At 46.8% G+C, this 14865-nt stretch overlaps 1 protein-coding gene across 1 annotated transcript in view; it reads right to left on the bottom strand.

Annotated features, from left to right (window-relative positions):
• The window catches only part of BRWD1 (bromodomain and WD repeat domain containing 1), an 88309-nt gene that overhangs the window by 42400 nt on the left and 31044 nt on the right, over window positions 1–14865 (bottom strand). The window contains exons 14-18 of the mRNA XM_049785383.1: window positions 12160–12294; window positions 10564–10692; window positions 9804–10029; window positions 8095–8283; window positions 6632–6815 (exon numbers count right to left, since the gene is read on the bottom strand). Coding sequence (XP_049641340.1) covers window positions 6632–6815; window positions 8095–8283; window positions 9804–10029; window positions 10564–10692; window positions 12160–12294 — 863 coding nt within the window. The remainder of the gene's footprint in view (window positions 1–6631; window positions 6816–8094; window positions 8284–9803; window positions 10030–10563; window positions 10693–12159; window positions 12295–14865) is intronic.

The raw sequence follows: 14865 nt of genomic DNA on the forward strand, positions 1-14865 counted from the left end.
GTGTGACCCAAAAACCAAAAAAAAGTGGAGGGATGAGGGGAGCCTATAGGTTTCCCTACTATGAACTCGACACATCACTGAAACCAGACATAAATAAGGGGTCCTCCGGAACTGGCTGCATTCACTTAGCATGTCTTCAAGGTGAACTCAAATTTGGTGTGGACATTTTTTTTGGGGGGGGGGGGTTGGTTTTTGGGCCACACCCGGCAGTGCTCAGGGGTCACTCCTGGCTGTCTGCTCAGAAATAGCTCCTGGCAGGCACGGGCGACCATATGGGACAGCGGGATTCGAACCAACCACCTTAGGTCCTGGATCGGCTGCTTGCAAGGCAAACACCGCTTTGCTATCTCTCCGGGCCCGACATTTATTTTTTAATTCCTCGATGATGAACCTACGGCATATGTGCCAGCAGTGGCACACGAAGGCCTTGTAGCTGGCAAGAAGGTCCGCGATTAAGATATGCGGCGCAAACCGCATAGTTTTTAGATACTAAAATCTTGTTATTAAGGTTTAATTGATGTGCTGGCACTTTTGAGGAAATTCTTTGGTTTTGTGCAGCAGTTTGGGCACTCGGGCTCACAAAGGTCAGCCATCACTGTCTTATATTAATCGTTGTATTTCCAAAATCATGTCATTATACAGATATCACATTTATTTTTCCCAGTCATTCATCAGCTGATGAGTGTCGGGGCTGTCTCTACTTTGCAGCTATTATAAATAATGTTGCTATAAAGAACTGATCTACAGAGGAAATATTAATCATCAGGATGGTGGCACACCAACAGACATTTCAATACACATAATTTCCTACAGTTGTAAATAAAACAAAACGTTAAGACACTTAACATCGGGCCGGAGAGATAGCATGGAGGTAAGGCGTTTGCCTCTCATGCAGAAGGTAATCGGTTCGAATCCCGGCGTCCCATATGGTCCCCCGTGCTTGCTAGGAGCAACTTCTGAGCATGGAGCCAGGAGTAACTCCTGAGCAACTGCCGGGTGAGACCCAAAAAAAAAAACCCAAAAAAAAAAAAAAGACACTTAACATCGGGGCCGGAGAGATAGCATGGAGGTAAGGCGTTTGCCTTTCATGCAGAAGGTCATCGGTTCGAATCCCGGCATCCCATATGGTCCCCCGTGCCTGCCAGGAGCAATTTCTGAGCATGGAGCCAGGAGTAACCCCTGAGCACTGCCGGGTGTGACCCAAAAAACCACAAAAAAAAAATAAAATAAAAAAAAATAAGACACTTAACATCAAAACCAAAGAGGCAGTCAGGACATCTCACATTTCCTACTTGACACAAATATTTCTTTGTGGCTTGATTGGCCCGACTTAATCACCGATGACAAGAATCAAAGAATGAAAGCAGCACCATAGACTACATTTCCCGAGACTGCGATTCCTTCCTGTCAGGTCTCAATCAGACACGGGTTTTCGAAGTCTCTTTCCCACCTCTTTGTGTACTGAGGTAAGGTCAGAAGAGGCTTGAACTCAATCAAACTCAACCCAGGACTGAGTATTGCCCTCAATTTGAACAATAAAACACTATAAAGAAAAAAAAAAAAAAAACTCAGAATCTGAGCCAATCAATAAGCAAAGGAAACACCCCAGATCTTCCTACGCGTTACCTCCAGTCTTAAATCTCAGCCTCTGCCAGATGAAGGAATGTTAGAACAGCTGAGAACAGCCAGTTATCTTGGCAAGAAGACTGTATGATCTTAAAGCACAGTAAGCCAAGTAATGGGCTTGCCTTGTATGACCCTAATCCCAGTCCCAACCCCACACCACACATTCCCCAAGCACAGCCAGAAGTGACCACGGGGCACAACTGAGTGTGGCCCAAACACTAAACAAAACAAAACAAAACAAAACTCAAATAACAGGAAACTGAGTCCATGGATAAGGAGGCCCCATGCTCCCAGTCTCAGCTACCTTCTGCCTGCCCTGGTTTCATTAACAAGATACTCTGATGACACTCTCAACCCTGAGGCCAAGGGAACCTGGACACACATTGAAATAAAGTATACCTTGAGCACACAACTCGCACGTGAATTGGGGGGGGGGGGGGGGGGAGTCACACCCGGCAGCACTCAGGGGTTACTCCTGGTTCTACCTCGGAGGACCATGAGGTGCCTTGAGTCAGCCTGGACCTCCTGAATGCCAAGAAGGTGCTCAGCCCTCAGAGCCACTCTCCAGTCCTGCCTCCCACATCAACTGCAGACTGAGAAACGCTCAGATGCTTCCAATAGAAGTGCTGCCCTTCAGGGGTCCACCAATCACAATCCCGGGCTCAACACAGAAGAAACATTTCGAGAAAATGATCTGAAACATAAGTGAGCTTGTAGGAAAAAGGGAAGAAATCCTGCAATATTTTAGTTTTTTCTTTAAGAAAAATATCTTTTCTTGGGCCCAGAGAGATAGCACAGCGGTGTTTGCCTTGCAAGCAGCCAATCCAGGACCAAAGGTGGTTGGTTCGAATCCCGGTGTCTCATATGGTCCCCCGTGCCTGCCAGGAGCTATTTCTGAGCAGACAGCCAGGAGTAACCCCTGAGCATCGCCGGGTGTGGCCCAAAAACAAAAACAAAAAAAAGAAAGGAAAAAAAGAAAAAAAATATATATCTTTTCTCAGAGCCGGAGAGATAGCATGGAGGTAGGGTGTTTGTCTCGAATGCAGAACAGTGATTCGATTCGAATCCCGGCATTCCATATGGTCCCCTGTGCCTGCCAGGGGCGATTTCAGAGCATAGAGCCAGGAGTAACCTAACCCCTGAGCACTGCCAGGTGTGATCCAAAAATCAAAAAAAAAAAAAAAAAGAAAAAGAAAAAAAAAGAAATATATTATATATATATATAATTTTTTTTTTTTTTTTTTTTGGTTTTTGATTTTTGGGTCACACTTGGTGGCACTCAGGGGTTACTCCTGGCTCTCTGCTCAGAAATCGTCCCTGGCAGGCACAGGGGATTATATGGGATGCTGGGATTCGAACCACTGTCAGTCTGTGTCTAAAGCAAACGCCTTACCGCTATGCTATCTCTCCAGCACATATATATTTCTTTTTTTCTCCAGATCTTGTGAGAGTTCCTGAAAATGTATCTACCACAGAGCAGCAGACGGAAGACTCCTTCATAGAGTCACTATGAAGTACCATTTCCTGTCAAGGAGATCAGATTCTCTCAGGGAAAGGATGCCTCCTGGTGTGGAGCTAAAGGCTCAACAGAGGCTGTGAGACTGGAATCAGGTTAGGCAGCTCCCAGGAGGTGCCTCCAGGACCAGCAACCTGATCTGCAATGACTCAGACACATGCCACATACTGACGGTCACCGGTCAAAGATGAAAGAAAGGAAATGCACTTTCTTTTCTGGCTTTTGGGCCACATCTGGCAGCGTTCAGGAGTTCCTCCTAGCTCTGCACTCAGAAATCACTCCTGGCAGGCTCAGGATACCTAGGAGACGCTGGGGATTGAATCCAGGTCAGCCATATACAAGGCAAATACCCTTCCCGCTGTTTTTGCAATAGGCCCCCAAAAGAAATACATTTTTTTTATTTTGAAAACAAAGAAAGAAAAATCATCAGATGGAGCTGGAGCAATAGCAGAGCGAGTAGGGCATTTGCTTTGCACGCGACAAACCAGGATGGACCTGGGTTCAATCCCCGGCATCCCATATGAACAAACGAGTCTGTGATTCCTGAGTGCCACCTACTGTGTGACTCAAAAACCAAAAATCAAACAAATAAAATGTCATCAGATATCTGCTATCCCAAGATTTATATGCCAACTTCACTACAGGATAATCAAGTTGAGTTAGGAAAATTAATTCCCTTTGTAAAACTATCCAGGATCATAAAGGAAGACTTGAGGCAGACAGTACAGGGGTCAAGGGGTTTCCTTGTGCCAAAAGAAAGGCCGCTGACCCTTCCAAGGAGGTCCAGTCTCTTCAGGGGCTCTGAAATAAGAGGGGGTGGCAGATTCCCCCTGTCAGCACAGGATCAGCCCCTACACCCTTTACCAGAAATGGCCTTTGTGGCCGGAGAGGGCACTTGCCTTTCATGCAGCAGACCCAGGACAAACCGTGGTTTGAATCCCAGCATGCCATTTGGTCCCAAGGCAATTCTGCCAGTGGTGATTCCAAAAACAAAACAACAACAACAAAGAAATGGTCCTTACCCTGACCAAATTTAACCTTAACCTGTGACTTAACCTTACCAAACCGCCAAGCCACCAAATTTGTTCTCAAAATTTCATAATAGTGTCAGCCCAGTAGAATCCCAGGAAAGATCCTTAGAAATCTACCCAGCTCATGGGCCGGAGCACAGCACAGTGGTAGGACATTTGCCCTGCACATGGCCAACAGAGGATAGATGATTCAATTCCCAGCATCCCATATGGTCCCCCAAGCCTGCCAGTAGTAACCCAAGTTTTTGGGTATGGACCAAAAACAAACAAAAAAAAAATTTTATCCAGCTCAGTGAGCCTGAACAGTTGAGCACAGAAACAGTAAGAACTGAGCACTGCTGGGTGTAACACAAAACAAGCCAAAAGAAAAAGTAAAGATTAGGGGCTAGTGAGGTGGCGCTAGAGGTAAAGTGTCTGCCCTGCAAGCCCTAGCCAAGGAAGGACCGCGGTTCGATACCCCCACGTCCTATATGGTCCCCTCAGCCAGGGGCAAATTCTGAGCACTTAGCCAGGAGTAACCCCTGAGCATCAAACGGGTGTGGCCCATAAAAAACAAAAAGGGAAAAAAAAAAAAGTAAAGATTCATGAATCATTTAAACCAGGCTTTTAAGCTCTGAGCAGCCAGGTAGGGTTCAAGTTGTTTTTTGTTTTTTTGTTTGCTTTTTGGATTACACCAGGCTGCACTCAGGGGTTACTCCTGGCAGGCTTGGGGAACCATATGGGATGCCGGGATTCAAATCACCATCCTTCTGCAAACGACGTACTTCCATGCTATCTCTCCGGCCCAAGATTCTTTTAATTAATTAAGAGAAAGAATAAATAAAGAATAATCAATAGTACAACATGGAGGGCACTTGCCTTTCACTTTGTCAACCCGGGTTTGATCCATAGCATCCCTTATGGATCTCCAAACACCACCTGAGTTCAGAAGCAGAAGTAAGCCCTGAGCACTGCTGGGTATGAACCCCAAAACAAGCAAGAATCTAGTAAATGCAGGCTTGAAACATCACTGTTGTTGGGGCCAGCAAGATAGTACTAAAGTTCAACCCCAGGCACCCTCCCCCCCCAAAAAAAAAAATCCAAATCAAGGAGCCGGAAAGATATCATGGAGATAGGGCATTTGCCTTACATGCAGAAGGACTGTGGTTCGAATCCCGGCATCCCACAGGGTTCCCCCGAGCCTGCCAGGAGTGATTTCTGAGCATAGAGCCAGGAGTAACCCGAGCAGGAGTAACACCGCAGTTTCGGTTGTGACCCAAAAACAACAACAGCCCAAAAAAAATCCAAATCAAGTCTGCAAACATGGGGGTTGAGAGGCAAACTGTTGACAACGGTGGCGGGAAATGCACACTAGTGAATATTGTTGCACGTTGTATGACTGTAACTCAGTCATGAGCAACTCTCATCTGTGGGGGAAAAACTGTATTATGAACAACCTTGTAACCATGGTGTTTGAAAAAGGACTGCAAACATTTATGATACAAGAAAACTGACTGAATGTATGTCCTGAGAACCTTTTGTTTCTATCTTGCAGTGCCAGGATTAACTCAGTACCTCACACTTGCAAGATAAATGCTCTAGCTCTCAGCTAAGTGCCCAGTCCAGTTTCCTGGCACTTTAAAAGAATTCCTTGGTACTGGACAGGGAGGACAGATGACCAATTCTCAGTTTGTGGCATCATGTGACATGAGTACTGAGACTCAGAGGATCTACATATACACCGCAGGCATGTGAGGCCATAGGGTCCATCTCTGACACACCAACCCCCAAATGAGGATAGGGAAGGGACACACACATAGTTCACAGACATGGAGACAGATGTACTAACACTGAATCAAAAACGGGGAAAAAAAAGGAAAAACGGGACGAGGATATAAAACAAGACATACTATGACAAAATCTGCCCTACAAAAAGGGCGGCTTTGGGGGCCGGAGTGGTGGCATGGAGTGGTAAGGCGTCTGCCTTGCTGGAGCTAGGCGAGGACGGACTGCAGTTTGATTCTCCAGCGTCCTATAGGTTCCCCTAGCCAGGAGCGACTCCTGACTTCAGAGCCAGGAGTAACCCCTGAGCATCGCCAGATGTGGCCCAAAAAACAAACAAACAAAAAGGGCAATTTTGACATTTCCTATCACAGTAAAAACGAAGTTCCTTTACGAAAATATATGCATGAGGATTTTGGTTTTGCTTTGGGGTCACAGCTGGCAGTGCTCAGGGGTTACTCCTGGCTCTGAAGTCAGGAATCACTCCTGGTGGTGCTCCGGGGACCATATAGGACGGCAGGGATCCAACAACCCGGTCGGCCTCACATCAAGCAAGCACCCTGCCCCACTTGCAGGACTATTATCACTCCCCCCTGACCTGCAGAGGCATATTAATACCACAGGAAAGTCAGGGGCGTACATCATCAAAGCGATATTGTGCACATAGAAGCAATATTAATAATATCCTAAAACAGACCTAAATATGCCTAGTGGTACCTCTGGTACAACCACTCTCCGCTTCCATGCCTGCAGGTCCCGCTCTGTGGCCATCTGGCTCCGCGGTGCGTTTTGGTGCATCTGGCGGACTCCCTCCACTTGCCCACTGCGGCGCAGGCCAATATTCGGAGGGGACTGGATGTCCAAGCTGAGTCTTCGGAAACCTACAGAAACCGAAACCATGGAGAGGTGACTAGAAACCAATTCCCAATGACGGGGCTGTGGAGAAGCGAGGAGGGGCCGCCCACAGCAATAGCACAGTGCCCTGTAGACCTGGGTTGAGTCCCCTGAACCCACCAAGAGGGCTTCCTATGTGCAGAGCAGGAATAACCCCCAAAGAACCACTAGAGGTAGCCCCAAAACAAACCCAAAATGCAACTCTTTGAAACTTTACTTTCCATTTAAAAAAAACTATTATCTGGGACTGGATAGAGTACAGAGGGTAGGGCACCTGCCTTGCACGAGGCAACCAGGGTTCAATCCTCGGTATCCCAAGTGTTCCCCTGAGCCTGTCAGCATTCATTCCTCAGTGCAGAGCCAGGAGGAACCCCTGAGCATCACTGGGTGTGGTCCCAAAACAAAAACCAATAAGCAAATAAGCAGTGTTATTTATGCTCACCAACTTAATATGATTTTTAAAATATATCAAGTCTCTACCTTATGGGGGTTGAGCTGTACCAGTAAGAAAGGCGGGTCATACCCAGGCAGGGCAAGTGATCAACCAGGGACCTATACCATAGCCCTGAGGGAGGCTCTGCCTTGCCTAAAGCCCAGCTCATAGCATAACTGTTACCCTCCACCAACTTGTTGCTTAGCCCACAGAATGATCAGACCCACCCACACTGGGGGTGGGGGAATCTTAAAGAGAGGATAATAGGGCTGGCTGGGGAGAGGGGAGAGAGCAGAAAGCAGACTCAGCTAGGATGGACAGCAGCAGCAAAGAGGCTGCTGGGCTTAAAAGCCATGTGGGAGTGGGGCTGGAGGGGTGGCACAATCGGTAGAACATTTGCCTTGTACATGCTAACCTAGGACGAAACGCGGCTAGATCCCCAGGCGTCCCATATGGACCCCCAAGCAGGGAGCCGATTTCTGAGCGCCTAGCCAGGAGGAACTCCTGAGCGTCACCGGGTGTGGCCAAAAAGGAAAAAAAGAAAGCCATGTGGAAATGCCTTGAAAGCTAGATTTCTCCTGTAACTTCAACTGACTGTGGCGGATCATTTCACCGTCATTACCCTAATACCTACAGACACAGACCGGCGGGCTGAAGGGGGCTGCAGGTGCTGGGGGGCCAAGCCAAAAAAGGCCTCACACCCCAACACTAGAACTTTATATATTTAAACAACACATAACCGAACAAGAGTTCTATAGTGACGCTTACACAAAGCATTCACGTTCACTGCGGGACTCAAGTTCAACTTAACCATCTGAAGAGAAATCCCCTACCTCTCCGGGGAGTCTCTTCCCCGCTTGGGAGCCCACTGGGCACTGCGTCCTGGCCTGCTCCCAAGCGCTGGTCCTGCTCCTGCTGTAGCTGCCGAATCATTCCATCAAGAATACTGGACTCAGGGCTGCGGTCACCAGCAGCGTCGTTGGTTTGGAGGCTTATAATTTGCTCGATGACCTCTCCATCACCTACAAATACAATGAATGAAAGTGCATCCGAAGAGACAGATCATTCAGCACTATAGAATTCCAGTTACTTTGGGGACTAGAGACTGCACAGCAGGGAGGGAACTTGCCTTGAACAAAGCCCACCCAAGCTCAGTCCCTGGTATCCCATAGGGTGCCCCTGTTGGTTTCCATCCCATACTGGATAAGCTTATCACTCATTGGTTGGAAGCACTTTTTTTTTTTTTTGGCCACACCAGGCGGCTAGCTCGCAGTGGTTACTCCTGGCTCTGTGCTCAGAAATTGCTCCTGGCAGGCACAAGGGACCATATGGGATGCCGGAATTCAAACCACCATCCATCCTGGATCTACTGTGCGCAAGGCAAACGCCCTACCATTGTGTTTTCTCTCGGGCCCTTGGAAGCACCTTTTGATTAAAGCTCCATTAGGATTGGTGCCTTAGACCACCTGCTCTCCCCTTTGGATTCCCAATAAAGCCTCCAGGGTCTCAGGGGAAAAATCGCTTGTGGTTTCAGTTTTCCACGACAGAACTTTCTGTTTGCTAATTTTTTTTTTTTTTTTTTTTTTTTGGTTTTTGGGTCACAACCGGCAGTGCTCAGGGGTTACTCCTGGCTGTCTGCTCAGAAATAGCTCCTGGCAGGCATGGGGGACCATATGGGATGCCGGGATTCTAACCAACCACCTTTGGTCCTGGATTGGCTGCTTGCAAGGCAAACGCCGCTGTGCTATCTCTCCGGGCCTGCTAATTTTTTTTTTGTGTGTGGGGTTTTTTTGGGTCACACCAGGCAGTGCTCAGGGGTTACTCCTGGCTCCAGGCTCAGAAATTGCTCCTGGCAGGCATGGGGGACCATATGGGACGCCAGGATTCGAACCGATGACCTCTGCATGAAAGGCAAACGCCTTACCTCCATGCTCTCTCTCCAGCCTCCCCCCCCACCCCACCCCACCCCCACCACCCCCCCCCCCCCCCCCGTTTGCTAATCTTAGTGCTAGGAGCAGAAAGCTCACATTAGAGGTTTCTGAACCTGTTTTCTCTCCATAACCATGTGTGGATTATTTCCCGTGTTGGTGTTTGCTTCCAGACCCGTGCCTCCCCAGTCCCCCGGCTTTGGGAACATGAGGCTTCTGCTACAGCCCCAAGCCTGCCACTAAGGATCTCTGAGCACAGAGCCAGGAGAGTAAGTATTGAGCATAGCTGTGTGTGGTCCAAAGATGAAAACAATCACCCTCTGCAAAATTAAAATGCCTCATTTAACAAGAGGCAGAGCAATAATAGTACCTGTAAGGCACTTGCCTTCCACACAGCCGACCTGAGTACAAGCCCCAGCACTGCAGATGGTCCCCAGAAACAACCAGGAGTATAGATGAGAACTGCCAGTATAGATGAGAACACCCCAACAAAACAAAACACCCAGATAAAAACAATCCTGCAAATCGACAGGAAAGACTGAAAGTTCCATGACAAGTTAGGATTTACAGTCTCCAAAGAAAGATCTTAAAATAAAAACACTATGTGCACTTACTGGTGGCCACATAGCCAAGCTGTGGCACCAAATGCTCATCGGCAGAATTCTCACGGCCCGGTACCAGTCTCTGATACTTGGTAGGATGAGGGTTCCCATCCACATCCACTAGGAATGGTGGTGGCATGAGGTGCGGCGCTTGCTGTGTTTGCTCGTCTAAGACGTAGTTGTTTGAGTCTCTGATCAGCGGCCGATAGTCAGTGTGGAAGAACATCTGATCAGGAATCTGGAGAAAGGAAAAGGACGAATGGATACCTGTGCTTTCTACAGTCAGCAATTATCGGGACTACAGTGATAGCACAGAGGGGTAGACATGTTTGCTTTGCATGTGGCTGACCCAGCCTTGATCCTGACATCCTATAAGATCCCCTGGGCCTGTCAGGAGCAATTTGAGTGTGGAACCAGGAGTAACCCTGAGTGCCACCGGTATGGCCCAAACACCAAAAAATAATAATAATAAAATAATGGGGGGGATGGTTTTCTAACTCAATACAAGGAACCTTCTGAGCCACCCTTCTGTTGCTATTTTACATGCAACACAAAGTACAAAGCGGTAGTGCAAGCAGTAAAGAGTCTGCCTTGCCCACGCTAGGCTAGGAAGAACCTCGGTCCGATGCCCCTGCATCCCATATGGCCCCCAAGCCGGAGTGATTTCTGAGTTATAACCAGGAGTAAGCCCTGAGCGTCACCAGGTGTGGCCAAAAGAAACAAAAACAAAAACAAAAACAAAAAAAAAAAGAAAAAAGAAAAAGAAACTCACCTTTTCATAGGGCTTGCTGCATCCGAAACCAAAGATCAGAAGATGCCCGTGAGAATCTGTACAGGCAAAATGCTGTCCGTCCTGTGAGAACTTACAGTCGAACACGGCTCCATGGCCCTGTCCTTCAATCTAGGAAATGGAAGGGGGAGTCAGTAGGGATCCTGCGAAAGTCGGCATCTCTGGAAGAGTCAACCTGCCTCAGTCACAGGAGCAGCTGCTAAACACTTTCCAACACTCAGGAATTCGTGCTGGGGAGGGGGAAGAGAGAGTGGGGCTTCAAGGGGGAGTCCTGGGCCACAGTGAGGAGTTGAACGTTGAACAGATGAAACTTTGATCCATAGCTCTGTAAATAACAGCAAATAAAATATACTTGGGGCAAGAGAAAAGAGGGGGAGGTATCTGCCTCACAAACGCAACCCCAAGCACTAACAGGAGTGCTCCTTGAGCACAGAACTAGGAGTAGTTCAAAACAATAAAAGATATCAAATAAAAACACCAAAGAGGAGCCAAGAGTGACAGCACAGAAGGTAAGGTGTTTGCCTTGCACTTGGCAGAACTGGGATGTATTCCAGTTCAATCCTTGGCATTCCATATGGTCTCGAGTCTGCCAGGAGCAATTTCTGGTTGCAGAGCCAAGAATAACCCCTGAGCATCGCCAGATATGGACTCAAAACAAAATAATAAAATAAAATATATGATTAGTGACTAAAAGAACAATAACCTACAAGAAGAACACATGAACAAAAAAATTAGTATTGGAACCAGAGAGATAGTACAATGAGGAGGCCATATGCCTTGCACACAGCCGACCTGACTTAAATTCGTCGGCATACCATATGGTCCCCAGTACCACAAAGTATATCCTGAGAGTAGAACCAGGAATAATCCCTGAGCATCAGAGGGTGTGACTAACAGAAAAACAAAACTTTAGCATTCTATATTGTTATTGTTTTCGGGGGGTTTTTTCCCCCCAGGGGGAGGTCACACCCAGTGGCGCTCAGGGCTACTCCCGGCTCTGCGCTCAGAAGTTCCCCTAGCAGGCACGGGGAACCATATGGGATGCCGGGATTCAAACCACCATCTGTTGAAAGCAGCTGCATACAAGTCAAACGCCTTACTGCTGTGCTATCTCTCGGGCCCATATATTATTGTTGTTTTTAAATATCAGCACACATTTACTCGTTTACTAAAATGAGTGTCATGGAAAATTTGTACACCGTAAAGTCTCAGGAGTTCCTAAATAAAGTGCCAAGTTACAACTTCTTCGATCTATCACAAACTTTAGATCAAACCCATCAGATCTTTGTCTCCAATACATTAATGTGAAGCTGCTTTGTATGAGTGCAGTATTATCAACTTACAGTTAAATGAGCTGCTGTGTTAACGAGCTCCATCGTGTAGTGCAAGGCACAGTTCCTGACACAAAATTTCTGAGAAACTTCAGTAACAGGTGTTTGTTAAATGCCAGAAAATGAATCACACAGGGCTGGAAAGAAAACCCCTCAAGGAGCTCCACCTGTGCTTGGTGCTTTTCGGGGCGACACTTTGGAACATAAATACCTGAAACAGACACAAACACGCCCAAACCACACTTACCAAGTTAAAATAATGTTTCAGCTTGGTGCCTTTTGTAATATCCCATATAAATATGCTGCCATCGTGTCCTGCAGATAACATAATTCTGGAATCAAAGGGATGGGTCTCCAAAACAAACACTTCATCAGCATGTCCCTTCATTCAACAAAGTCAAAGAGTTAATACGCAGTGTCTATGGTTATAAAACCAAAACCAAAACCTATTTACTGAGGCCGAAGAAAAAGGGCAGCGGGGAGGGCTCTTGCCTTCTAGACAGCTGACCGAGGTTCAATTCCTGCCACCACATAGGAACTCCTGAGCCCCACCTGGAGTCCAAAACTCCACATTACCACTGTAGCTGAGAACTAAAAACATTTGTGTTTTGATCTTTTATAATGTATATAAAAAACAAATTCCTATTCATTGACTATATGCTTAATATAACTTTAAAAATAAAACTTATGAGGGCTGGAGCTCAGCAGGCAAGGCATTTGCCCTGCACGTGGTTGACCCAGGTTAGATCCCCGGTATCCCATATGGTCCCCTGACCCTGCCAGAAATGATTTCTGAGCACGGAGCCAGAAGTAACCCCTGAGTGCCACCAAGCGTGGCCCCCAAAAAACAAAAATACATAAATAAATGTCAAATTAATAAATGAAAATTTAAAAACTATACCAGAGATAATACTGAGGGCAGGGCTTTTGAGTTACACACAGCTGACCTGAATTCAATTCCTGGTATCTGATATGGTTCCCCAAGCACCACCAGGTATTATTTCTAAGTGAAGAGCTGAGAGTAACCATCCTCAACACTGGTAACGGTGGGCAACCCCACACCCCCCCCAAAAAAAGGTATCAGTATTATACAGCATAAAAATACCTAGCCATCCCAGGGGTCAAGTGGTCTGAGGTACACTGAGTGGGGAAAAAAATTGGTCTGAACTAAATACCCAAGCCTAAGTCAATGACAATAGAATCAAGAGACCCAAACTAGAACAAGCAAACACAAAATACATCTGTTATACTGGTAAGGGGGCTAAGGATAGAGGTATGGGATGCATGCTGGGAACTCTGGTGGAGAGAGGTCAACATTGGTGGTGAGAAGGCCCCAACTCACTGTCACGCTATGCCTGAAATACAACTATAAAAGACTTGTGGGCCAAAGAGATAGCACAGCAGTAAGGCGTTTGCCTTGCACGCATTGATTTCAACAGAAGGTGGTTCGAATCCTGGCATCCCACATGGTTCCCCAAGCCTGCCAGAAGCGATTTCTGAGCCTAGAGCCAGGAGTAACCCCTGAGTGCTGCTGGGCATGACCCAAAAACAAAAAACAAAAAAGTTTTGGGGAAGCAATGTGAATGAATGAGGGAAGTAGAAAGCCTGTCTCAAATACAGATGGGGGTGGAGGGGAAGAGGGAGATTTGGGACATTGGTGATGGGAATGTTGCACTAGTGAAGGTGGGTATTCTTTATAAGACTGAAACCCAACTACAATCAAGGCAGTAATCAAGGTGTTTAAATAAAAATATTTTTTAAAAAATTGGGGTGGAAAATGTCAGCTATTGCTGATAATAATAAATTCCTATGCCTTATTGCAAAACAAAACAAAAAACTCAGTCAGCGGCCCAAGTGATAGCATAGTGGTAGAGCATTTGCCTTGTACACAGCAGATCCAAGACGAACTGAGTTTGATCCCTGGCATCTCATTTGGTCCCCCGTGCCTGCTAGGAGCGACTTCTGTGCACAGAGCCAGGCAGGAGTAACCCGAGTGCCACCAAGAGTCGCCCCTCCCCAAACAACAACAACAACAACAACAAAGCCAAAAAAAAAAAACTAGCCACATTAAAAGTATTTGAACTTCTGGGGCCGGAGCGATAGCATGGAGGTAAGGCGTTTGCCTTTCATGCAGAAGGTCATCGGTTCAAATCCCGGCGTCCCATATGGTCCCCCGTGCCTGCCAGGAGCAATTTCTGAGCATGGAGCCAGGAGTAACCCCTGAGCACTGCCGGGTGTGACCCAAAAACCACAAAAAAAAAAAAAAAAAGTATTTGAACTTCTATAAGCCAAAAAAAGAAAAAAAATCAGTTTTAAGGGCAGAGATGCAACACAGGGCAAGGGCTGTTAAGGCATATGCCTTGCATGTATTCAATCCTGATCCAATTCCTTAGTGGTCAAATTCTACAAATGTTCCTCTGAGCAAAAAGCCAGGATAAATTCATCTGCAGATGTACCCAGAGTACATCTGGATGTGAGCCCCCATATAAATGTTTTCTAAAACCTATCATTTTTCTTTTCTTTCTTTTTTTTTTTTTTTTTTTTTTTTTTTCTGGTTTTTGGGCCACACCTGGCAGTGCTCAGGGGTTACTCCTGAGTGTCTGCTCAGAAATAGCTCCTGGCAGGCACGGGGGACCACATGGGACACCGGGATTCAAACCAACCACCTTGGGTCCTGGATCGGCTGCTTGCAAAGCAAACGCTGCTGTGCTATATCTCCGGGCCCTAAAACCTATCATTTAAGGGCCAGGGAGAGAGTTCCAAGAGTTATAGTACAGTGCCCTGCATGCATGTGGCCACCCGCCACTGGATGCCCAAGAGGACAGCCCTGGGCCTCCAGAAGTAGCAAAATACAAGTAGCACTTTATGGGCAGGCTTAATTGGCCCACCCTGTACACTGCCTGAACCATGCCCACCCAATACACACTATCTTCAATATTCTTTTTGCTTGTTC

This window comes from Suncus etruscus, chromosome 13 (assembly GCF_024139225.1).
Source record: "Suncus etruscus isolate mSunEtr1 chromosome 13, mSunEtr1.pri.cur, whole genome shotgun sequence".
Classification (NCBI taxonomy): domain Eukaryota; kingdom Metazoa; phylum Chordata; class Mammalia; order Eulipotyphla; family Soricidae; genus Suncus; species Suncus etruscus.